General features: G+C 40.3%; 1 protein-coding gene across 5 annotated transcripts in view; it reads right to left on the reverse strand.

Annotated features, from left to right (window-relative positions):
- UTRN (utrophin) overlaps positions 1-27,005 on the reverse strand; it is a gene marked incomplete at its 3' end in the record, with an annotated part of 411,728 nt that overhangs the window by 305,697 nt on the left and 79,026 nt on the right. For all 5 annotated transcript variants that reach the window (XM_084889907.1, XM_084889908.1, XM_084889909.1 and 2 more), the window contains 4 exons: positions 16,302-16,363; positions 2,549-2,641; positions 743-820; positions 56-148 (listed from right to left, as the gene is read on the reverse strand). In XM_084889907.1, coding sequence (XP_084746033.1) covers positions 56-148; positions 743-820; positions 2,549-2,641; positions 16,302-16,363 — 326 coding nt within the window. The remainder of the gene's footprint in view (positions 1-55; positions 149-742; positions 821-2,548; positions 2,642-16,301; positions 16,364-27,005) is intronic.

Below are 27,005 nucleotides of genomic sequence, written 5' to 3' on the forward strand. Positions count from 1 at the left end.
AATACACAAATGACATTTTTTCAATGCCTAGTAATAAATGATGAAAATCCCCCACCTGCCAGTGCAAAATGATGCTCCACAGCAAGCCCAGCGTCAGCTTGTGGTTTCCATCTACAATGTCAGTTCCTCCGATATTCACTAAATCCACCTGACACGATAAGAGAGAATAAAGGTTACATTAAAAAAAAAAAAAAATAGGACAAGTTCTCCAGGGAAGCTGAGGGTTTTGGTTGAGCATATTTGGACAGCCATACATGTGAGTGATCAGAGAAATCAGGCAAACCTAAATCTCAAAAAAAAAAAAAAAAAAAAAATGTGTTCCTTATACAATAAATCATTAATCAGAAAAAGAGTGACTACTTCGCCAAAACCGGTTTGGCTCAGTGGTAGAGCATTGGTCTGCGGACTGAAAGGTCCCAGGTTCGATTCCGGTCAAGGGCATGTACATTGGTTGCGGGCACATCCCCGGTAGAGGGTGTGCAAGAGGCAACTGATCGATGATTCTCTCTCATCAATGTTTCTAACTCTCTATCCCTCTCTCCTCCTCTCTGTAAAAAAATCAATAAAATATATTAAAAAAAAAAAAAAAAAAAAAGAGTGACTACTTCACTAGAGGAAAAGTTCTCATGAGGAAAATGTTTCCATAAAGGAGCTGAGGCCTGTGCACAGAGCAGGTGGCAGATTTCAACAGTAAATAATCCCGATGGCACCCACGTGGCCCCAGATCACCTGACCAACTTACATTGTTCTGATGTAAAACCTGCAGCACTCTGTTGACGTTATTTAAAGCATGCACCCTTGTGGAGCCACGTTCCTTCGGCTGGAAAACAAAACACAACATCAAGTGAGACAGTCCCTCCACAGCCTGACCAAAACCAGCACTAAGATGGACAGGGCACAGCAGCTCGGCATGGAGACCCCTCTGTGCCGGGAGCTCCAGCAGCTTGTCAGGCCGCGTGGGGGCTGGTGCTGGCGGTGAAAACTCCCCACTCCAGCACCTGAAGGCAGTCATTCCCCAGCTTGGCTGGACACTGACCCCTCCCAGGGAGCTTCCAAAAATACCAATGCCTCTCGGACTTAGTGAGTTGGATGCAGTGCAGGTTTGGAATTTTTAGAATTCCCTGGTGATTCTAAGGCACAGACCAATTTGGGGGACAAAGCTTCTTTTCTCTAAGTCGGTCTGGGTGAAGGGAAGTTTAGAAGTCGCGTTACATCCACACTTCACAAGTGCAGACAGAGCAGGGGGATGCGGGGGCGCTATCCCAGGTTCCGGCCAGCATCGCCAGGGCCCACTGGGAAGGCAGGAATTGCCACTGGGGAAAGGTGATCTGGGAGGCTTCTCCCTGCCTCACTGGCCAGGGAATCTTATCTGAGAGAGGGATCGGCCTCTTCAACAGGCCTACCCACCATCTGGAAGGCAAAGGGGAGAATGTAGCACCCCCACGCTTTGGTAAGAAAGGAATTCATCTTTGGGAGTGCATCTCTCTGTAGCTCTTACAGTAATTCTACCTCTGGTGTTCAAGTCTGTAGTCACAAAACTGCATCCTCTACATTAGCAGAGCTATTTCTGTGTAAGTATACAGTGCCTTGCACATAAAGTAACAGAGTGGGATTTGATGGGGAAATACAATAACACTGAAAATCTGAATAAAAATAAATCTCATAGCCAAAATCGGTTTGGCTCAGTGGATAGAGCGTCGGCCTGCGGACTGGGAGGTCCCAGGTTCGATTCCTCAAGGGCACGTACCTTGGTTGCAGGCACATCCCCAGTAGGAGGTGTGCAAAAGGCAGCTGATTGATGATTCCCTCTCATTGATGTTTCTAACTCTGTCCCTCTCTCTTCCTCTTTGTAAAAAAAAAAAAAAAAAAAAAAAAAAAAAAAAAAAAAAATCAATAAAATATATATTTTTAAAAAATAAATAAATATCATAATTTGAACAGCCTTGTTTTAATATTTGTTAAATAACATTGAACCGTGTCTCTATACACTATGCTATTCAAAACATTGTGACCGCTTTACTTTTCCATTCTTCTTTATAATTCTCTACTGTGCTGTCCAAGAACAAACATTTGAGTCATTTTATCTTTGATAAACATATAGCACCCTCCCAGGAAACCTGAATATTGCTCTATTAAAACGTTCATTGAGCCAGGACCGGTTTGGCTCAGTGGATAGAGCATCGGCCTGGGGACTGAAAGGTCCCGGGTTCGATTCCGGTCAAGGGCATGTACCTTGGTTGCGGGCGCATCCCCAGTAGGGGGTGTGCAAGAGGTAGCTGATCGATGATTCTCTCTCATCGATGTTTCTAACTCTCTATCCCTCTCTCTTCCTCTCTGTGAAAAACCAATAAAATATATTTTTTTTTAAAAAATTAAAAAAAAATAAAAAAATAAAAAAAAATAATAAAAACGTTCATTGAAACACTTTTTTTTTAACATCTGTATTTCAGCTTTTACATTTTGAGCAGCCCCAGTGGGTCCTCAAGTGCCACTAACGCTGGGAGACAGGCAATGCCTGGGCCTGGCTCCCTAGGCTGACGCCTCTCACCAGCGATGCTCCGGTGAGGCCTTCCAGAAGATCCAGCAGCTTCCTTCCATCTTTGAGGTCTGTGAACATATCGCTGATGGGCGGCTTCCCACTCTGCATAAGAAACAGTAAAATACCACTTAATGCAGCCGCAAAAATTCTATACATGCCTGGCAGGCAAATGAATGGTTTATTTTTTTCTAACGATCAGCTGACTATTCAGCTTTGCCTTGTATAAAAAGAACACATACAAACATAGAGAACGTTGAAATGTCATCACAAATGTTGTGAGCTGAAGGATTTAAAGTGCATTATCTCCTAGAAAGGGAGCAAATAAAGCTGTGGCCGATGTCACTATGCCTTGATGATGAAGGCATATGGTCCTGAGAAGGAATAAGAAGATACAGTGAAAATGTAAATGAGCCTCCAAACACCTGGGTGCAGAGGCCAATGAAAAGTGTGCGGGTGCTCAGTCCATCGCTGCCCTTACGTTCACGGTAGGGGAATGTCTGTTTGCATTTCTATTATGGGAGCATGAATTTCAGCTCTTGGGTGCTAGGTCTGTATTGCTAGCCATTTCAGTACTGAATGATTAACATGCTTTGGGCTCTGTGGGGAAGCTCAGTATCAGTTCAGTGTTTTCCATCACAAAGCTTATAGGATTCTCAAAATCTCATCCTCTCATCCCCGAGCAGTTTCCCCGGTAAACAGGCTCTGGTGTTCGGAGCCAGGAGATACCACCGCATCCCAGGCGCATCCCATCCTGACAGCTGTGCAATCAGACAGGCTGTGTGCAGAAAACCAGGAAGCTCCGTCTTAGTCCCAGTTTGACCATTAACTTGCTGGTGAAGCTAAATCAGCTACTGAACCTGCTTCTGAGTCACAGATTATAGTAAAGATCAAACAGTGTATACTACATGAAGGTGTCTGGAAAACGATAAAGTCCACTGTAGTTAATAATCTATCATTCTGTCACGTCAAATTATTCCCCTTAATAAAAAATTCTCAGACATTAATAGTCCTAGATGCTTTCAGTAATAAAGATAACTTATAAGCAATAATTATTTTACTTTCTTCACTTTTCACTTTAAAAAACATATGCATAAAGTCATATGAAGAAAAATTTTACTCTGAGCTTGAAGTGGAGGAGGAAAGGGGGCGTCGTCTGAGGTTTCCAGAAACTTCACATTTATTCCCTTTACCTCTCCTCTTCATTCATTACATTTCTTAATGAAGTGCAACAGTCAGTCAACAAACGATTTCTAACATGCGGCTTTTCCATATGCTCTAAATACTCTAAGTGAGGGGAAGTATGGCCAAGTTTTCATCATAGAATCAGTAAAAAATAAACTATGACTCATTTGTATGTAAACAAAGCTGCTCTTCACTTCCCAGTTCCCATTTTCCTGAGCAGCGATGGTGTCGGGGACACAAAGATTATCTCCCCGGACTGCAATAACAAACAGATTCGCATGATGCAGGAGACGGGTCCAGAGGCAGAAGTATCTCAGGAGGCTGAGCGAGGGGAAGTCTCCTGCACAGTAAAGCCCCCCCAGCTGCTCTCAGGGAAAGCGAAGGCAAGAAGTGGCCTCCTCACCTGCGGCCTCTGACCTTCCCCTTCCTCCACCAACCAAAGTGCACTTCAGCAACCTGCCACCAAATAATCATATTCCGTCTCACGGGGAGGTGGACAACCATGGTCTCAGAGTGAAGAGACAAGAATAGAGGTCAAGTTCATGGGAGAAACAAACAGGGCAATCTAAGCACAGGAAGGATAGTAGGAAATAGTGATGACAAGGACAGCTAAATAAGGTCCAGGCAGCATTGAACCTTTTTCAAATTCACTTTCCAGGTATAAGCAAGGTAATATAAAACAGCATAATATAAAATAAAATACATGCAAATATCTGTCCATGTTACAACTAATTATGAATGCCCATCAATGATCTCACTATAAACAAGAAAAGTTTCTTACCCACCGTATAACTCTGGCAAGTTACTTGTTTTTCTGTGTTTGTTTGCTCATCTATTAAAAAAAAACAACCAGTGTGGCTCAGTCGGTTGGAGCACACACTGTGCACTGAAAGGCTGCGGGTTCCATCCCGGTCACAACACATAGCTAGGTTGCTGGTTCAGTCCTTAATGGGGTTGCATATAGGAGGCAACTGATTAATGTTTCTTTCATATCTCTCTCTCTCTCTCTCTCTCTCTCTCTCTCTCTCTCTCTCTCTCTTTCTCTCTCTCTCTCTCTCTCTCTCTCTCTCTCTCTCTCTCTCCCCTCCCTCTCCCTCCTTCTTCCTCTCCCTCTCCCTCTCCCTTTCCTTCTCCCTCTCCCTCTCCCTCCCTCCACCCCTTCTCTCTAAATTGGTAAAACATATCCTTGTGTGAGAATTTAATAAACAAAAATACAACTAAGATGACAGATGTTCAATAAGTATATATTGTCATTCATCTCATAAACTCCTAACTTTAATATTTCTACTGGCATAAAGGTGCCATAAAATTTCAATAATGTCTGAAAGGATGGATAAAACAAATAAGTAGTTATTCATTGCAGGAAGAAATGTAAAAGCAAGCTCTGAACCTGAGTACATGGTAGTGTCAATTCATAGAGAAATATCTTCCAGGTCCTAAATTCATGAAAGGTACATCCCATCCAAGACTAAGGAATGTGCTGACACAAGAGCACACCTGTGCTTTAGGTATGCACCATGAGATGGCATAATTCTGCAGAACACTCACTGGATTCCTCCTTAAGCTCAACTTCAACTCAACGGTGAAGTGGGAGGCGTTAACTAAGAGGTAGCATTAATTTTTCTGAATGAGACACTCTTTTCATCTCTCTCGTATACCATGCATTCATTCATTCATTTACTGAACAAATTTTGAGAAAGTTTCCCTGTGGAGCATTCTGTTGCAACAAAGATGGCTGAGACACAGTCCTGTCTTTCTAGAAGCCACTCACTCACACAAGGTCAGCCAATGCCTTTATTTTCTTTAAACACAAAAATGGTACCATAACAACAACTCTTTCTTCATTCTATTTCAAAATTTCAGACAAATATTGTTGGCAATCAATAAGAAATACGTTTTGTGCTGTCACCTTATCATAGTACTTTCTCACACCACCCCTAAGGATGGTACTATCGGTGTGTACTCACTCCCATCTGCTAACTTCAGAAGAACCGCGTGCAGGACGGTCAAAGAGAACAAAATACAACCTGTGACTCTCCTCTGGGAAGGTACCAATGCTCATATAAATCCAAAACTGTGTTTTAAAATTACACAAAAGCATAGCCATACTCACCCCACATATGGCCAATCAATACATAACACTACATATCCCCAACAAGCACAATTGTCCGAGATGTGGATTGGGGAAAAACAGCCTAAGCCTAACAGGAAGTTCTACCTACAACCCGGAGAGTAACATCGGCAGGCGTGGTGATTCAGTACTTTGTGCCCTATGGCAGGAATCAGAAAATGTCTTTTGTAAAGGTCCAGTGAGTACCCAGGTTAGATGCTGCTGGCCAAGGGGTTGGTCTCTACTGAAATCTCTCTATCCAGCTGTAATGTGGAAACAGCCACTGTCATTACATAAACAAGTAACCTGGTCGGAATAGATGACTCGGTTCTAATAAACTTTATTTGTGGATTCTGAAATTTGAATTTCATATACCGTCCATGTGTCACAAAATATTTATTCTTCTTCTGATTCTTTACAACCACGTAAAAATATAAAAACATTCTTAGCTCGTGGGCCATACCAAAACAGAGAGTGGAAGCATGCAATGTTCTTCCATGTAGTTAAAGCAATCACTCAGACATGTTCCATGAGATTTACAGAGATTTGGCTGTATTATTTACTTGCAGTATTTGTTTCTTTATAATAGTACTAGTGGCCCGTTGCAGGAAGATTCCTGCAATAGGGCTTCCTGCTGCGGTCGCTACCCTGCCTGCTTTCCTCCCTTCTCCAGCGCCCCGCTTGCTTCTCCACAGCTTAGCTCCCTTCTGCAGGTTTGGCTTCTTTCTACACTGCCTTGATATGCAAATTAACCGCCATCTTTGTTGGACTGATTTGCATACTTGCCCTGATTGGCTGGTGGACATGGCTTATTTAGCAGGGTGATGGTTAATTTGCACATTACTGTATTATTAGATTAGATTTTAAGATAAGGACACTGAGAAGTAGAAATGACAACTGAGAGTCAGAACGTGGATGTAAAACCACAGAATGTGGTTCTGAACCCAAGTCCTCCAAGTCTGTGCTAAATTGCAATTAAAATTATAAGATCACAAAACTACAACATACAGAGAAGGAAATATTTCATTTCATCAGTCGGGAGCAGAGAACAGAGGAAGTTACATGCCATGACTTCCCAAAGAGGGCAACAAGGTATATGTACATCACATTTGAATGAACTCAAGCTCCCGGCTTTCAAGCAGAGCTGGTGCTTTCAAAGGCTCTCACCGGGACCCGCCCTGAGAAACAGTTTGGGAATGTCAGAAGTCATCGTTTAATAAAAATAAAAGCACTCTTCCGGACAGTTAACCTCTTAATTTAGATTTTTTTGTTCTTTACAAAAACGTATTTGTAGAGATTTCTCTGACAGTTTAATAATTCAATCAAATATTTGGCGAAAACCTCCTTTGTGCCTGGCCTTGCAGAAATGCCAAGTTCAGGTCGCCCTCCCCATTCATATGACAGGGTTTCCATAGTTTCCCAACAAACACAGAGTAATAGAAACAATCTTGAACTTGGAGCACAGACAAGCCTCGAGTCACATTTAACCTTAAAAAATAAAAAGGGCAATAACACTGTATGATTCCAGAGACAGAAGCTGCAAGTGACCAGCTCTGGTCGCCTCCCCCTGGGTCCCCTTTTTCCCTGTACTTCTCTGAACTCCCTTTATGCCAGATTAAGTAAACTGATGCAATTCAGGTTCATCACAATTATAAAATGTGTAGCTTAACCCATGAAATGAAGACTGTATGATCTGGTGAAAGAATGAACACAGCATGGCTTTTGACTGAAAGCGGAATGAGTTCCATGAAATGCCTAAAGTCTTTAAACACCTTGACAAAGGAAAACTAGCAAGATGTGGTATGGCCACTTAAAGAATTAGAGAGCACAGGGTTTCATTTTTAATTCGCCCTTAAAAATTCATGGTGGTCACCACAAGATCTTAAGATTCCATTTAGAAGCTTGTATGGAAGGAGAGAGGGAGAGAAGAAAAGGAAGGAGAAAAAGGGAAACAAGAGAAACAGATGGCTGGGGGATCACACTAACGCCACGTTACCTACAGAGCAATGATTTACACTGTTCACGGAGGAATCAAACCAAAGAATGTGCATGTACCCTAAGAATGACAGTATGCTACAAAACACAAGCTACACCACATGTGTCTTTCAGGGCATCTAGAGTCACTCAGCAAGGAACAGAATTGTTACCTTGATTTTGGTAAGTAGTCACTGAGACAGTGCTCATAAAACCGGAATGGTGAGGACCCTCATGTAGGGCTCACACACCTGGCAGCCAGAGGCAGGGCCACGTGAGGACTCCATGGACAAATAACCAGGCAAGGGCTGCTGGCTGAGTAAACCCCAGCTCCATATCCACATCAGGCAAGGTCTGTAGGCAGACTGAATAGACAAATAGACAACACAGCTGATTCCAAGTATGCACACGTGGCAAAGCCATGAAGACGTTTGAAGAATGTGGCTCCTAAAAAGATGGGCTTCCGTGGTACCCGGGCGAGGCATTGGTATGGCATCGACAGCGATAGCGTAAAGGTAAATAAAGTGCCACTTTCTTTGCTTACTACAGGAGAGGCAGCTGCCTGCCACTTCATTTCCCCTAAAGTGTCCATTTCAAAATGTAACAGGCCCAAATTTTTGAAAATATTTACTTGAAGAATATATAAGTATCCCTATGTTCATTGCAGCACTATACACAGTGGACAGGACATGGAAACAACTGAAGTGTCCTGGGATAGATGACTGGATAAAGAAGATGTGGTACATATGTACAATGCACCACTACTTGGCCTTAAGAAAGGATGAGATATTGCCATTTGCGACATGAATAGATCTTGAGAATATCATCCTAAGCAAAGTAAGTCACACGGAAAAAGCTAGGAACCATATGATTTCACGCACATGTGAGCTATTAACCTGAAAGCAACAAACAAACACACAAGACCAACAAAAAACTCATAGACAGAGACAAGTTTATGGTGGTTACAAGAGGGAAAGGGGGTGGGAGGGAGGCAGAACAGGGTAAAGGGGGTCAAATAAATGGTGACAGAAGAACACGTGGCTTTGGATGGTGAGCACACAATACAATACACAGGTGATGTATTATAGAATTGTCTACCTGAAACCTATATAATTTGTTAACCAATGTCACCCAATAAATTGAATAACATTTTTAAATGGTAAAAAAATAAAACATAATAGGCCCAATTTTTTTTTTTATCAGGGATTAAATTGCCTCTAATTTTCCAATGCAAGGTAACAAACACATGAATGCTTCCTCAGGAGTCTCTCAGGTGCATCCATTTGTCCCTCCAGGACATGAGTGACCACTGTTCTTCCTTCTACTTGAAGGAAGTCATGTGAAATTCTGTCTAGACTTTCTAGTCTTTTGCCACTGCCTGCATGCGACTAGTCTGAACTGCATATTCAATAATAAATTGTGTTTTCCCTGGATTCTATATTGAATAAAGGCCTTTTTGTTAGCAGGTTTGTTTTTAATTTCGCTAACAGGGAAAACAATAACAATGTCACCAGCAACCCAGGAAGGCTTCCCTCACGGTCAGTGGCGCCTGGCTACCTGTAGCAATTGCAGCTAAAAGCTTCTTAGGCCAGGTACAATGGAAAATGAGTCCAGTCCCCCCTAGCTCTGTTAAACAGAAAAGGCTTCTTTCCCCCAAAACCACCTCCCTTCACCAATCCTCTCTTATAGCTCACTGGCCCACACTGGCTTAGGCCTACCCATCCAGGCTTACATTTTTAAGATTGCTCCAGCCACTCAGTAGAAAATGGAAGGAAGGGAATGGATAAGGTGAAGCACAGAAAGGAAGAACCAGATGGTAGGTTATTACAGTGGTCCATAAGTCAGAAATAATTTTCCAAGAAAAAAATTATTTTTGTTTGTAGGAGATCGAAGATGCATTTGGCCATTCTGGAGTAGAACCTCCAGGCACACCTGAGGCAGTAGCAGAAGATGCAGGAGCCTGTGGGAGAGGCCCAGGAGTCAGAGGACAGGGGGCTTTTCCCTCACCAAGGGAGGCCACCAGCAGAGAGGGGGTCCTTCCTCAGGCCCTGCCCCTACTGCCCTCCCCCCCATCAGCCTAAAATGCCTGTATTGGATGTGACCAGCAGGAGGTCTGGAAGAGCTGGGGCAGGATGGATCTGAGAGATAAAGGGCAAGGACCACTTCACCTGGCATTTACCCAAAGCTGGCTCTGGGTGGTGACTGGAGGGAGTATAGTGATCCTGGAGGGGAGGAGCGGGTGAAATTGGGGGAGGGGGGTCCCATGCTGAACAGAACACAAGTAGGTGACTCTGCTCACTGCTTTCTAGGTGAAGGGTGAAAAGGCATTTCCTCTTAGCAGACTAATCCAAAACTTGATCATCAATTACAACGATTCAGCCTATAATACCAAAAGTATTTAACAACTACAAATACGAATAAGCTCAGTCGAAATCATTTATTAAGTACTAAATATGTACAAAATACAGTTTGTTAAATAGTATTTAATTTTTATTTTTTGTATTTAATTATTTACTTATGTATTTATTTTAGTTTCACCAGAGTAACCAGGTGAAAGTGATTTTTGCAAGTATAATGCTTGGAACCAACCAACCAACAAACAAATATCAAACAGGATGAAAACAAAACAAGCAAACTTACATAATATAGCCAAAACCTATCAGGAAGCTGTTTAGTAATATGGAATACATTCTATTGTTCGCTTTTGAGAGGTACTGGTGAACAGACATAAACTGAAACTTCCTAAGGGGCCACTTGAATGGTCATGGCCCCAAAGACACTTAGTTGAGTGTTTTATATGCCATACACATACTCATGAAAATAAATCAATGGTAGACCCAGTGCGTAACCGTGGAGCTCAAATATCTACTGGAAATGCTATTTATTGTCACACAAGGAAGCCTGGACAGTCTCCTTAACAAGACTTAAAAAAGGCTTAAACACCTGCAGGATGCTTTTGTTGCTCCCTCCTCTACAAACCTCCCTACACATCTTTTCCCACTTCTATTTTTGTGACTATCAACTTCTAAGATGAAAAAAGGAGAAAATGATAGGCCACTAACAGCAGCGTCCCACTGTTTCCAAAAAGAACACATTTGAATAGCTCTTCACATTGAAACCTATTTAAAAATGCTCCAGATTTCCCCCTTTTCTGTTCTATCTATTTAAATGTCAAGTTTGGAACAGTAACTAAATGAAAACTTGGCTCACCTTTGTCTTCAAAAGGGGAAAAGCAGAAATATGCCCAGACTCAAGTTCAGCATTTTTAAGTTTGCACATTTCTACCTCTAACCTTTGTGTGTTAAACGTTGGGTTTTTTGTTGTTGTTGTTGTTGTTGTTGTTGTTGTTGTTGTTGTTTTGTTAGTGTGTGTGTCTGTTTGTTTGTTTGTTTGTTTGTTTTTAGAATCACCTCACTAAACAGATAAAAGAGCTTCAGCAATTTGTACCTCTCAGCTCGGCCAGATGAGAAGCTCTGAAAGTCATCCAAAGAAAATGCAGGCTTAAAGTCAGAACACATTTCCCAACAGTGAAGCAACAAGCCTGGTCCCCCAGGAGACCAGCCACTAACAAACCAAAGGCTCTTCAAATTAGAGGGAACAGAACACTCACGCTTTATCCACCAGACAATGGAATCAAGTGGGCTCACTGAGCCAACGCTTTCTTCTTCCATTTCTGTTTTAAAACATATATAATAGCACAGGCCAGGGATGCACAAGTTTGGGGTACCTGGTAGGGTTTTAATTTAGCATTTCTAACTATAATCTTCTATAATGTTTCACAATAATGCCTTTCTATTTCTTAGCAATATGAGGCAAGCAATTATGATCAAGTGTGTCTCATAGCTAGAGGAATAAAAACTAAGAGATCTGAGAAAATTGGCTAATAAACTGCCAAAGGTCAGAAATAAATGAGCCACATATCCAGCAAGAAGTGCTTAATTTCCTAACACTTAGCTCCTTTAGATAATCATTTTCTTCTGAGCTTTTCAAAATCCAACAACCATAAGTTTTTCTATACTGTATGACTTCTCAGGACAACCAAACTCCAAAACACTGTGTACTCAGTGAGATATTAACAAGGACTTTCAGCAAATTATATATGTGTGTGTGTGTGTGTGTGTGTGTGTGTGTGTGTGTGTGATATATATATATATATATATATATATATATATATATATATATATATATATGTATGTATATATGGTGGATCTTAGCGATCCTATTTCTTTTATATAGTTAAAAATTGAAATATGGTTTTAGATCCATAGTATTCAGTATTCTCAAGCTCTTTTCCAAATCTCTTATTAAGGAATAAATTAAGCCAATTTTTAGTTTTAAAACTGATTTTTCTTCACTCTAAATTTATAGGTGTATCCTATTTGAAGAATCCTACCCACTAGACAAGGGAATGGTACCTATTAAATCCAAATGGAGAATAAACTTTGCAGCACACCTCCAAGAAACCAGGTAAATATGAGACCTTTGCATAGTTGGATTTGTTTGATTTTGTGAATAAATGCAGCAAAATTCTTGGTGCATTTAAATCCATGAACTAACAGAGTTTATGCCACTTTGCTCTTATTTCCACACTCCTATCTCTTTCCAATCTATCACTTCTGCTTTACGGGCATATAGTATTAGGTATTTAAATGTGTGTTTCAGTCACTGCCATTCATTTATTTTTTAAGTCTATAAATACCCACTGGGTGCTTGCTGGGTGCCTGAAGTTGTTTCAGTGAACCATACAGACAACCCTGCACTCAAGGAACACACCACCCTCCAGGAGAGGAGAGACGGATACTTTCAGATACAATTATTTAAATTACACTTATGATGAGTGCTTCAAAAGGTAACACTTTCAGAGTATAGAGCACACCACCCCACTCTGGTTGCTCAGAAAGTGTCTTGAGTAAGTGAACAATTACGCTCAGGCAAGGAAGAGTAGCAGTTGGCCAGGAAATGACGGAGGAAGGAGTTGTGTACAAGCCATGGGAAGACTCTGGGTGGGGGGCAGAGCATAATTAAGAGGCAAGAGTACAGTACAATTAAATTAGGAGTAAATTGGGGAGAGGGGGAGACAAACTATTTGGGACCTTAAAAACCAAATACAAACAAGAAGCAGCCATTGAAAGATTAAACTAAAAAGAAAGAGGCCATTGGGCTTACACTTTAAGATCACTCCAGCTACTCTGTAGAAAGTGGAAGGAAGGGGATGGATAAAGTGAAGCATGGAAAGGAAGAACCAGTTGGCAAAGTATTACAGGGGTCTGTGTGTTCAGGAATAATTTAAAAAAAAACAACAACGGTAAAGCTGTAGGTTTCATTCAAATGTAATATTAACATGTGTCAAAGACTTCAACTCATTAATTAATGAGGGAACCAGTAAGGTGTTAAAACTGGTTCAAAAGAGAATCCAAAATGCCATATGTTTATATAAAGGAAAGGTGAAATAAATTTTTAATAGATAAAAAACAGGTCTCTCCATGGGGGCAATAATCAATTGCATTGCAAGCTACTTTATGTTTTTATGAATATGTATCATTTGCATGACTATCTACAAGTCACAGAATTGCAGAGCAACTCAAAAATAATGGATGGTAGATAACCCAGATAGATTAGCTGGCAGGGATCCTACTAATCTTTTCCACCAATCTTAAAGTCTTTCACAGTTTTTCCTAAATCGGATAACAATGACTTGGCAAAAGGTGTCAATAAATATGGAGAGGAAGAGACAATTGTTAAATATATAGGGTACTGGAATCAACAAGGACTTGACATTCAAAACTTTGGCTGGGGAGGAAGCCACGAAGTTTTAACTGTTTGAAGGAGTTTAAAGCAAATTCCTAAAGGCAGAAGATGCCATGAGGGTCTGTTGGATTTCCTACCACATGGGACCAGCCTTATTTCTCCAGAGGGGCCCACACCACAGGAAAGCAGCGGACTCAATCAAGAATTCTATTTTAAAGTTCACCACAATATAACAAAGGGCATGGATAAAGTAGGAGTGGCATACAATTCATCCTCTTCAACAGGATTTTTTTCTTGTGCCAGCTTCTCAATTACCTAGTGACACCATGCTCAAATCCAGCCTTATATCAGCTCTGCGGGAGTTAAGCTGAGCAAGGAGTCTATGGGAATCTCCCAGTCTGTCCTTTTCCTGGTCACCAGTGTGGAATCAGTCAGACTTATGGACTTAAGACAGCCAGAAGAAAAAAAATAAATAAATAAATATCCTGTCTAATGAAGAGGTAATATGCAAATTGACTATCACTCCAAAACACAAGATCACCACCCTTATGTGGTCAAAGATGGCCACCACAGAGGGCCAACAGGGAAGGGCAGTTGTGGGCGATCAGGACATCAGGGGAGGGCAGTTAGGGGTGACCAGGCTGGCAAAAGAGGGTAGTTGGCAGGGGGGGGGGGGGGGGGGGACACCAGGCCTGCAGGGAAGGACAGTTGGAGGGAACCAGGTCAGCAGGGAAGGGCAGTTGGGGAAGACAAGGCCTGCAGGGGAGAGTAATTGGGAGGGACAAGTCCAGCAGAGGAGGACAGTTAGGGGCAATCAGGCTGACAGGGGAGGGCAGTTAGGGGTGACCAGGCCAGCAGGGGAGGGCAGTTAGGGTCAATCATGCTGGCCGAGGAGCAGTTAGGCATTGATCAGACTGGCAGGGAAGTGGTTAGGGGGTGATCAGGCTGGCAGGCAGAAGCAGTTAAGGGCAATCAGGCAGGCAAGCGAGCAGTTGGGAGCCAGCAGTCCTGGATTGTGAGAGGGATCCCAGATTGCAGAGGGTGCAGGCTGGCCTGAGGGACAACCTTCTTCCCTCTGCACTAATTTCATGCACCAGGCCTCTAGTGTATATATAGTATATGAAGTGTAACATATTCTTCTACTTCATTATATCCAAATAATAATAATTTCTTTGATACATTTGTTTTAGACTCATCCAAATTTCTTTTTGACATTTATTTCTTATTAGAAGTAATCTCAAAGAAATTGTTTCCAGGATCAGCTCAACTTTTAATACTGTTTCTCCAAATGAAACAAGCTTTTAGCTTTTGTGTCAATTTACATAACTTCAGCTTTTACTGAGTGGTAACATTACTTGGGCTTTTCATTGTCTTGGCAATACTTACTAGACTTCTGGAGCAAATAACTTGCATGGAACTTAAAGCCCTGATTTAATCTTACAAAATAATATATATATTATAAGTGTAAAATTGTAAATATCAAGTTCATAAAATCATCTATCCTAGGACTACTGGCAATCAAAGGCATAGAAGGTTGCCTATGCCTCTACAACAAATTAAAATTTACAAAACAAAAACAAAAACAAAAAACCTCTGTCTGCTTTGGAATAATCCTACACAGAAAACTACCAATTGTGCAAGCACTTCTATATGCTTGACCTTTCTGGCAACGTCAGACAGTTTTTACACTCCTTACATTCTCAGAGGCAAGATAAAATATCCCTCAACAAAAAAACTTGCAAAACCTAAAAATTCATTGCAATCAAATAATCAACTTTAAGTATTGGTATGTGGAGCAATTTTAAACTGCACTGCTAGTCAAAGTAATCTTAAAACACTTTCATTTTGCTCCAAAGAAATAGCAATGTTTATTTTGCTAACCTTTGCAACCTTCCCAAGTAGAAATTTTTAAAAAATAGCTCAATTAAAATAGCTTTCAGACTATTTTAAATACCATAAAGGCATTTCTCTGAGAAAGTTTTTTTTTTTTTTCATCTTGCTATAGTGTCATCCTACAATCCACTAACCTGAAAATTTTCCTCTCTTCTCAGACTCAGAGAACAAAATTTCCAGTAGCCTCTGGATTAATTACCCAGAGGCCCCAGGAGGGAACCAGTTCAATAACCAATGGGTAACTCTAATAGGATAAGTTTGAAAATAGTGTTGCGATTCCTCTCTTCAGCTTACTCTGCCCCTAAGCAAAATATCAATCAAAACCTTGATTATAATCCAAGTGGTAAGAAATACTGGGAAAGAGTACAACTTTGGGGGAAGAATTGAGGAAGGTCACAAGAAAAGAACAACATGGTAGGTAAGAATTATTAGCCACAACCAGTGTAAGAATCCCTAAACTTTTCTGCACAGGGTAGAATGGCTGCCTGAATGATAACAACTTAATCTTAACCGGCAAATTGAAATCACCTTTTTAGCTAAGTGAACACAAAATTTTCCCAGTGACACGCTCATTTCCTAAATGTACCCAGGATTCAGAGAGGCAAAAGGAACAAACTATTGGCTTAATGTCCAGAGACTGCCAGATGAAAATAAACAGCCCTTTGCACTCTGAACTATTTATACCAGAATTTCCACTTCAACCTATCTTAGAAGACAATAAAAGAAGAATAAATGTAGCTCTCTATTTTTGTTAGGTCGCATTTCATGGGGGTAATTCACTGTGCTTCCAACTGAGCTCCATCAATCAGAATGAAGCACGTGAATCATCAGAGGGTTTTGGAAAGTCTTAGTTACCTTTGAAAAGCGAGCGTTTATCCATTTGGTAAAGGTTTTCTTCTGCACGTCATTGTGTTCATCTGTGGGAGGGAAAAAGAGAGAGAAGGGAAACGTATGAGTCACAGTACGAGATCATCTCTATCCCAGAGAGTTTTAAATGGTGTTACTGAGGCACAATGATCCCCAGCTAATGAAGAATGTCATGGCTGACGACTCCAGCATTTATAGAGCCCGCTGATACATTTATGCAGCACAGAGAGGCTCAAGCGCCTTTCCCAAGCATCGGTATATTGCCAGCAGCCATGAAATCCCCATTTGTAGGATAGAACTATCACATGCAATACAGACTTGCATTTTAAGTAAAATTTCAGCATAATAAAAATGTTAGCATGTTCAAAACAAAATACATATATCCATTAAAAACTAAGAAATTCATTATTTCCCATCTTTTCATATGAGTTCTATGCCTTCCAGAACAAAAACTAGTTCAAGGTTTAGTGTAAGTCTAGTATAAGGTTTACAGTCAATTCCATACTCTATTTCTTGTAGAAAGAATGACATGGCAAGATTTGAATGATCTTGTTCCGTAAGTATGATCTATATATTTTGCAAGTAGAGAAATCAGATATCTATTTTACCCTTTCTGTTACTTCTAACCATATCCTCTTCAATGGCTCACCAATGCCCTAATACAACCAGCAAGCATCATCGTTATTTAAGTCCTACAAAGCAGCCTGTTAACAGCCTCTAAGTAGTTCTGAAAGCTGCCCAAGGAGCACCTGAAACAGTGCAGAAAGCTGCTATATACACACTGCTGGTTCCACTACCGTCCACACCACCAGGCTGCAGCAACCCCCCTGTCCCCCACCCGCCCCCTGCGGCATGATAACAGCAAAATAATAACAGAGGAGGCCCCAGAGTGCCCTGCCCTCCATCCATCTATCCATCTGAAAGGGCTTCCTCCCACCCATTCCTCCTTGCTCAGCTCTAACAACATAATTAGAAATTCACCCCGACACTTCCCCATGCCTGTGGTGTCTTTGGTCCTTACTCTCTTCTGGAAGGAGAGTTTGTAATGAAAAGGTCATTCCTGGAATAAATATAGCAGCAGCTTCAGGAAAGTGCACTCCGATAGATCCATAAGGGTAATTGGAGACTGACTCCGGGACACAGAGGGGACAACTGGATGAAAAACAAAGCTGCTGTCGAAGAAACTTCTTGATGTTAATTGTGCTAAGCAGAGGCCTTCCTTCCAGAGAGGACAATGCAGTCAGCATCAGGCCCCATTGCAGGCTTTCTGCCATCTGATCAATGCCACATATCAGCCATTTATTAACCTAGAGGACTAGCTTACAGGCTGTGAATATCCCGTCCCTGAACATCACACCCCAGAGGGACAGAACTCAGATTATACACAGAATATAAGGCAACCAGACATATCAACCAGCAGAGAGCGCTATACCAGCCCACCCATATCAATAGATTAAAATCAGTGTTCAGAGCACTTGAAAAATCCAATTACTTGTCCCACTACTTTCAAAAGATTTTGTAAATGGTGCCGTATCTATTATTCTTTAATGCTATAAACAAATATAGATGTCATAAGTAATAAATTCTGTTAATTTCATAATCTTCATACAACTTAAGAATGTTTGACCATAAAAATAGAAAAATTCTAAGGGACAATATTACTACACTAGAGGCCCAGTGCACAAAATTCATGCACGGTGGGGAGGGGGTGTCCCTCAACTCAGCCTGCACCCTCTCCAATCTGGGACCCCTAGAGGGATGTTTGTCTGCCCGTTTAAGCCTGATCCTAATAGGATCGGATCGGGCTTAAACGGGCAGACAGACATCCCTCTCACAATCTAGGACTGCTGACTCCCAACTGCTCGCTTGCATGCCTTCCTGATTGCCCCTAACTGCTTCTGCCTGCCAACCTGATCACCCCCTAACCATTCCCTGCCAGCCTGATCAATGCCTAACTGCTCTCCTGCCAACCAGACTGCACCTAACTGCCCTCCCGTGCTGGCCAGATGGCCCACAATTGCCCTCCCTTGCAGACCTGGTCTCTCCCCTGCTGGCCATCTTGTGGTGGCCATCTTGTGTCCACATGGGGGCAGCCATCTTGTACATTGGAGTGATGGTCAATTTGCATACTATTCTTTTATTAGATAGGATAGAGGCCTGGTGCACGGGAGGGGGCAGGCAGGTTTGCCCTGAAGGGTGGCCCAGATCAGGGTGGGGGTTCCCTTAGGGCATGAGGTGGTCTGAGTGAGGGGCCTGTGGTGGTTTGCAGGCCAGCCACACCCCCCAGCGACCCAAGTGGAGGCCCTGGTATCTAGCATTTTTTTATCTTCCATAATTGAAACTTTGTAGCCTTGAGTGAAGGCTAGGGCAGGCCAGCGCAGGCAGAAAGCTTAGCTTCCTCCATTGCTGGGAAAAACCAAGCCTCCTGCTCGTTCCAGTCATTTTTGTTGGGATTTATTTATCTTCTATAATTGAAACTTTGTAGCCTTGAGTGGAATTCAGGGCCAACCAGGGTGAGCAGGAAGCTTGGCTTCCTCCATTGTCAGGGAAACACAAGCCTCCTGCTCGCTTCGTGGCCACAGCCATCTTGGTTAGATTAATTTGCAAACTCACTCCTGAGTAGCCAGTGGGTGTGGCTCGTGGGTGTAGAAGAGGTATGGTCAATTTGCATATTGCTCTTTTATTAGATAGGATTGTATCTTTTCTTAACCGCTTTTCTAGGTATTTAGCCTTCTTATTTTCAAAAGCATATTAAGTTATCTAATACTATACAGGGTCCTCAACAGGTATAAAGCAGAATGAAGTACCCATCACCTTATCAAATGATAAATAAAATTTTTCAATTTTATCAAATATAGAATGAATCAAATTTTAAAGATAGATCCCCACCATACAGAGATGTTTATAAAAATCAAAGAGGTAATTTTTCTACAATAGTCTTTGAGTCCAATCAAAGTCTGAAGATGAGTCTAAGTAAGTGATATAAAATATTGGCTTACAAAAGATATTCAACCCCAAATATTTCAAAAACACTCCAAAATTCATCAAAATTCTTTTATATTAATATTTGTGGTATAGTTAAAGAGGAAAAAAGGATTCATATTTCAACAAACCTTAAGTTTACATTTCACTCCTTTCATACACATACACACACACACACACACACACACACACACACATCCCAGACAGGAATTCAGAAAAGTACAGGAATTAGCCTGAAGCTTTTCGATTATGAGATTAAAAACGTAACAGCTTTGGAACTCTTGGTAGTATAGAACTGCCCTCCACTCCACAACCATTAGAACCTTGGCCCAGGTCTCTGTAACAGGGAAGTGAAAGCATACTAGCAAAGTGGTAGCAGGACATCTCAAAATCTAAGTCATGCTATTCTGATCAATCATTTTGCCTTCCTAGAAATTTACACAGAACTCCAAAAGTCTGGAATTCTTTTAACTCTCTACTATCAAGCCAATTAGTTAACTTACATATAACTATATTATTTACATATGAACTAGAGACCCAGTGTGCACAAAAAGTTGTGTACTGGTGGGGGATGGTCTTTCAGCCCAGCCTGCTCCCTCTCACAGTCCAGGAGCAGTCAGGGGGCCTGAACCCAAGGCTGCCTGAACCCAAGCCCTCAAAGTTGCTGTGGCTTTGTTCAGATGGACGTCTGGATGGATGTCCGGAAAACTTCAGCCCCAATTAGCATATTACCCTTTTATTAGTATAGATTAAATGAGTGAGTATAATTTACAGTCTAAATATATTCTTTCTGGTTCCCAAACAAGTGTTTTCTTTAGATTTGAAGTTTAGAAACACATGTAGTTTCTGAAAGCCTTTCCTGCCTCAGTAAATCTTACCCATTAATGACCTTTCTCCATTAGGGGGACAAACACGGGACTGAATTAGAAGAAAAATGTGTTAAATCCCTTAAGGCTGATTTTCCAAATTCTTCCTCTAAATATTTTGCTCTTCTTAGAATGCTTCTGACATGCTCACGCAGATCCAGAGCTTTGGCTGCTGCCTGGCCTGGAATTTTATTTCTGTGATGGGTAAGAGAAATGAAGCAAGAAACATCAAGAAATCTGCCTGATAAATCTTCAAAGAAACGAGTTAGAAATCTATTTCACTTCACCAGCTCAAATGCATATCAAAAACGCCTTGAGCAGAGCTTAGCAACAAATCTCAATGGAAACGTTGAACTGGAAATGGGGCGGAGAAACTAGGAGTTGCATCCCTTAGGGAAACACACCCGTCTCAGGAGCACATACACCACCATTAAAACTCTACTCTTAGACAGCAAGCATGACCCCTTGTACACTTTTCAAAGCAACTGAAGAGTGTCCAATTGGCTGGCAATAACCTGGGTTTCATAAGATGCAACTCTTCAGAAAAGAAGTCCTTAGGATTTAGGCCAAAAAAATAATATCTTTGTTGGATGATTTCAAACTTGGATTGACTTTATGGAAGCCTCTTTCAAGAAATTTAACACAACCTAGAAAGCCAGTTTCTCATTAGCAAAAGGAGATGATTTCAGAAGCTGTGAAAGCATTTCAGACCACCCTCTTTTTCCGGGTACGTGACTCAACCCCAGAATAAATCCATTACTAAGGCTTAGTCACGTCATTCTCCTCTCCCACTTTGTCATACCCAACTTGTAGGTCTCTGAAAAACACCAATTCATTTATTCAAACAATATGTATTAAAATGTCGTACAGAAACATAAATATTATGTAATAATCTACAAAATACTATAAATGTATAATAGACAAAGAAACAGAGACAAGAGAAGACAGACGGTTCAAAAGCAGAGTGCTTAAACTCCCGATTTTGTTTCAAAATCTGACATCCTCAGAGGATCTGGGGTGGGGTGCACTTAAAATTAAAAAATGTGCTGCCGAAACCAGTTTGGCTCAGTGGGATATTAGAACAAGGCCTGCAGACCGAAAGGTCCCAGGTTCGATACTGGTCAAGGGCATGTACATTGGTTGCGGGCACATCCCCAGTAGGGAGTGTGCAAGAGGCAGCTGGTTGATGTTTCTCTCTCATCGATGTTTCTAGCTCACATGTGTCAAACACAAGGCCCGCGGGCCAAATCCAGCCCGCCAGGCCTTGCAATGTGGCCCGCACCGTGCTGTCATCACTGCACTCCGCTGTCAGTTTATGACATTGTCAGTTTATGACTGTTCAGTAAACCATTCGGCCAGCGATTTAGGCTGGATTTTAGATTTTGGCCCCTTCTCTGATTGAGTTCGACACCCCTATTCTAGCTCTCTCCTTCTTCCTTCCTCTCTGTAAAAATTCAATAAAATATATATTTTTTTTAAATGTGCTTTCGAAACTAGCTAAGTGTACAAGAAAATATGATAACATTTCAAGTTATATTTTTGTAAGTTTATTGCATTTATAATTTGAAGTTCTTAAAGCTAAAAACTGCATTTAAAACAGACTTTTGTTTCCCTCTGTACAAAGCAAAAAAAACAAAAACAAAAAAAACATTTGATGGTCTCTTCGGGAGAAGTGGAGATGGATGGAGTAGAAAGAAGAGGAAAACCATTCACTTTTCCAATGAGAGGCTGAAACCAGGGACAAAAGTTAAATGAATCTCATTCACATGCCAGATCACAGAGTCACAAACAGAACCAGGTCTGACCACCTCCTGAGCCTGTGTTCAATGCACAGCCAGGCAAGAGAAGGTCAAAGGGAGTTTCATGGGGGAACTGGTGTTTACAATATGTAATGAAGGACAAATGAAGTTTGGTTCACGCAAAGATGGGAAGAAAGACATCCTAGACAGATTAAGACATAATTGAATAATACCCTCTCCATTTCAGGCTTGGACTAAATACCAGACCCTATAAAGAAGAGCACATTTAATAAAAACATAATTATGTATCTATAAAAAACACAGAGGACTCTAACATATAATGATGTCAAGACAATAATTCTAAAATAACTCAATCTTCAGAAAGTTTTCCATCCTGAAAATAGTTGAAACCCATAAAAAGAATCGAGTGTACAGAATTAGAAATATATGCTCAAAATAATGTTCTTTTTTTCCTCTCCAAATCCTTTTTGTTATTATTCTTTATTGTATAAAGTATTTTATAAGTCTCCTTTTTTTCCCCCATTGGCCTCTCTCTAGCCACTCCCACCCCTCCCCCAGCAAATGCCCTCACCCCCCTACTGTTTGTGTCCATTGGTTATGCTTATATGCATGCACACAAGTCCTTTGGTTGATCTCTCCCCCCACCCCCTCCCCTGCCTTCCCTCTTAGGTTGGATGGTCTGTTCAGTAGCTCTATTTCTGTTCATCAGTATATGTTGTTCATTATATTGCTCACATGAGTGAGATCATGTGATATTTATCTTTATCCGATTGGCTTATTTCACTTAGCATAATGCTCTCCAGGTCCATCCATGCTATTGTAAATGGTAAGAATTCCTTCTTTGCTACAGCAGCGTAGTATTCTACTGTATAGATGTGCTACAGCTTTTTTAATCCACTCATCTGCTGATGGGCACTTAGGCTGTTTCCAAATCTTAGCTATTGCAAATTGTGCTGCTATGAACATAGGAATGCATGTATCCTTTCCAATTGGTGTTTCTGATTTCTTGGAATATATTCCTAAAAGTGGGATTACTGGGTCAAATGGTCAAAAGAATGTCCTTGTAAGAAGATATAGATTACTTGAAAACCAACCTGTTTAAGTAAACACATGCTCTGTTAGCATGACCTCTGTCTGACCTATCCGCTCGGCTCCCAAATTCACTATAATTATGGACCATTTGGGTTCATAAAAGTCCGCAGCTGCACCTTAATTGGATAGACAGTTTCTATTCTCAGGATTGGAGGGAAAATGTTTCAGCTGAGACTCAGACTCACCACCAGACTGCTCACCTTACTATCACAGAGTATAAGAGCAGGAAGGAAAATAAAGATGCACCTCATCAACCAGAGACTAGAAATGTCAGAAGTTTACCCACAGCATGCAGTAAGTTGGTGTCATAAATAAGTCAGGATCCATGCCTCTTTATCTAATACTTCTCTAGCTCCCAAAACTGCTTTACAAAAAAAAATATATATATATATATATATATATATATATATATATATATATATACATATATATATATATATGCACATATATATTTAAATATAATTCACATGTCATATAATTCAGCCATTTAAAGTTTGCAATTCAGTTTTTGGTGTTTTACATTATTAATTTTAAAATTGTGGCAAAATATATATTACACACAATTTGTCATTATAGCCATCTTAAAGTGCATAATTCAGTGGCATTGATTAGATTTAGAGTGTTGTGCAACCATTGCCACTATCTGTTCAAAAATTTTTTCATCCACCCCAAGAGAAAATCTATAATCACTGAGTAAGAACTCTCCCCTCCCCCTTCCATCCAGGCCTGGTAATCTCTAACCTTTCTGTTTCTATGTATTTGCCTCATCTAGATATCTCATGTAAGTGGAATCAAATATCTGTCTTCTTTCACTTAGCATAATGTGTTCAAGGCTTGTCCATATTGTAACATGTGTCAGAATTTCACTCCTTCTTTTGGCTGAATTAATAGTCCATTGTACATGCATGCCACTTTTTATTTAGCCATTCACCTGTTGGTGGACTCTTGGGTTGTTCCTACCTTTGGGCTATTGTAAAAAAAAATGCTGCCATGAAAACTAGCATACTAGTATCTATCTGTTCAAGTGCCTGCTTTCAGTTCCTTTGCATACACTGCACCTCCCAGTGGAACTGTTGGGTCATTCAGCAATTCTATGTTTCTAGTTTTGAGGAAATGCCAAACTGATTATGTAGTGGCTACACCCTTTTACACTTTCACAAGCAATGTACACGGGTTTCAATTTCTCCATATCCTCACTAATACTTATTTTCCTTTTTTTATTATTATTATAGCCATCTTAGTAAGTATAAAATGATATGTCGTGGTTTGCATTTCCCTTACCACTAATGATGTTGACCATAGACTGACTTTTGAAAATGCAAAAACTACTAAGCAAACCCTCCCAGATATCCTGTAGATGTTCTGAACTATAGTCCAAGTTCAACAGCATGACACTCCTAGTAGTAGCTAGGGTTTAGAGATGTTCTTTTTCATTTATCCCACATAATGTTGCAAAATCATTAATCTAGTACCCAAATAATTACTTTCAGAATTAGATAGATCCATTAATTCCTGGCCATGTTCCAATTTTGGACTTTACTTACCTCTTAACTATTTTCACCTTGATGAACTCCTCAGATGGTTTAAATAAATGCATAGGAATACAAGAGGAAATGTATCCCTGGAGCTTCTAAGCATCATCTGAATACTATCTGTAAGATTTATAGGCAACTGGTGATGTTTGAAACCTCTCTGTAAATAGCTTTTAAAAAACTACTAATGTCTTAATTATTAACCTTAGTATATGTCATGCAAATACAAAAGAACAAGGACTCAACTTATGGGGCCAGAAATTGTAAATTTTACATATAAATACTTCACTTTGGACTCTTATCCTGGAGCAAAAGAGTTTCATTAAAATCAGTTGAAATGTCACAGAACAAGGAGAGGTTATTTAGGAGGAAATGAATGAGTCATAAAGATGATGAGTCACTGTCATGAAAATCCAATAGAAAACTAGTGTTTGTTTGGGTTTTTTTTAGTTATTGACAAAATTTAGACTTAGTAAATAAAACTGTGAAATCTAAATCTTCACTTTATTCCTATTAAATAAAAGTTTATCATGTTCTACAAATGCTACAGAAATCTCAAAAAAGAATAACTGCTTCATAAACAGATATCTCTAGTGTATGAAAATTCATGCAAATGACTTTTCATGGGAATTGGAAACAATTTTTTGAACGTAAAAACATTCCACTGATCTGACTTCAGACTTTGTCGTGACAAGTTCTACTTTCCAAAATAAGAAGGAAAAAAAAATATGTCTTTCAAGGCTGTTAAGTATTCGATGTCTTTTTCTGGGTTTGCTTTATTTTTTTCCATATTATAAAAAATCTAAAAGATGTTTTTGAATCCTTATAAATCTATATGATAAAGCAATAAAAATAAACAATAGTCATTCTCACACACACAAAAAGAAAACTTATAGAAAAAAACATCAAAATAAAAAGAAAACACTTTCAGAACCCAAATAGCTCCCTGCACATCTATATAGGAATGCTAGTATTATCTGTAGACCTGTTGATTTAACTGTGTATCATGTGTCTTCCATAATCACAACTTTGGGTCATCACACTCAGATACAAGTATATAGACTAAATGAATGAGCAACATAGATGCCAGTGATAGCCTTCCAAAGCCAACAACTCCAGTGAATTAAGAAGTGTGGCAATATACCAGTACTTCAATTTAGTTATCTGTGTGTCATCAGCTAAGCAGGAGAGTCCCCAGGTAGCCCCAAGAGTAATGTGACTTCAAAGAACTGAAGGAAAAAGCATCTCCAGGTCATCCAAATTAGATACTAGCAAAAGTTTAGACAACCATAGAGGCCAGAACATCCCCACAAACAGAACTACGAACTATCATGACCTCACCCCAACATTTGCAGAAACTCTTCCCCTCTTTCTTTGTGTTCAGCACCCATTTCCTCCTTCTGACTGCTTTAGTTTTTTGAATATCCAAAACCTCCCCCATCCTGCCTCCCTGAATATTCTTCTTCAGCATCCCTCCCTGGACCATTCTAGAATTCTCAGCCATAAAGCCTGCCTCACAACACTGGTCCTGGTCACCTGGCAGTGTTTCCCAAAGTGTGGTACGCGTACCCCCAGGGGTACGGGAAGAGTTTGGTGGGGGTATGCGTTGCACCGGAGTTTGGTGGGGATATGCACTGCACCATGCTTAGCTGCGCCTAATTCTACGTTCTCATGAGTACGAGGGGTACTCAGCATTACAAAAATTATAGAAGGGGTGCACATATGTCAAAAGTTTGGGAAACACTGATATAGCAATCCAACAGCATTTGGAGTCTCTTTCCACTATTTCTTTTCTTGAATGTCTTCTTGCATCTTTTCTTTCTCTTCTTGAAACTTCCTGTCTGATGTCTATAATAGACTTTTTAAAATTTCAACAGAGAAATAGTAATGCTATATTTATGTCAGTTTAAATCAGAGGCTTCAAACATTTTATGTTCATGAACCTCTAAAAGAATTCCCATGTATTTTTTTTTCAAGTTGACAGCTAATATTTATAGTAAATTTAAATAGGCAAGAAGACATAATTTCTAGCATATTGTTAAGGAGCTGCAAATTCAGCTCTTCAATTAATAGAAAACGTCTTCTCTATTACCTAATTGGCAAAAGCTAGTCCTCACTATCAAACTAGTCACCTCAATCAGAATTAATTTCTGACAAGGGAAGTCTGATTTCAGTTTTCTATCTAAAAACTGTGTTAATATGTATCTCCAGGACAATAGCTCACTTCAGAACTTGCATTCTAAGATGGGTGGGTGGATGGATGGATGGATGGATGGATGGATGGATGGATAAAGATGGCAGGCACAAAGCCTCATTCCTAGATGTACTAGTAATAAGGCACATATCATTTTAATAATTTTTAATGGAGTATTCTTTGTTTTGCATTCTTAAATTGTTCCCTTTCTTGGTGCCTAACAGCATGCAATTCAGTGAAAGCTGAGGAGGGTAAGAGATGATCCT

Source organism: Pipistrellus hanaki, assembly GCF_964339955.1.
Source record: "Pipistrellus hanaki genome assembly, chromosome: 7".
Lineage (NCBI taxonomy): Eukaryota > Metazoa > Chordata > Mammalia > Chiroptera > Vespertilionidae > Pipistrellus > Pipistrellus hanaki.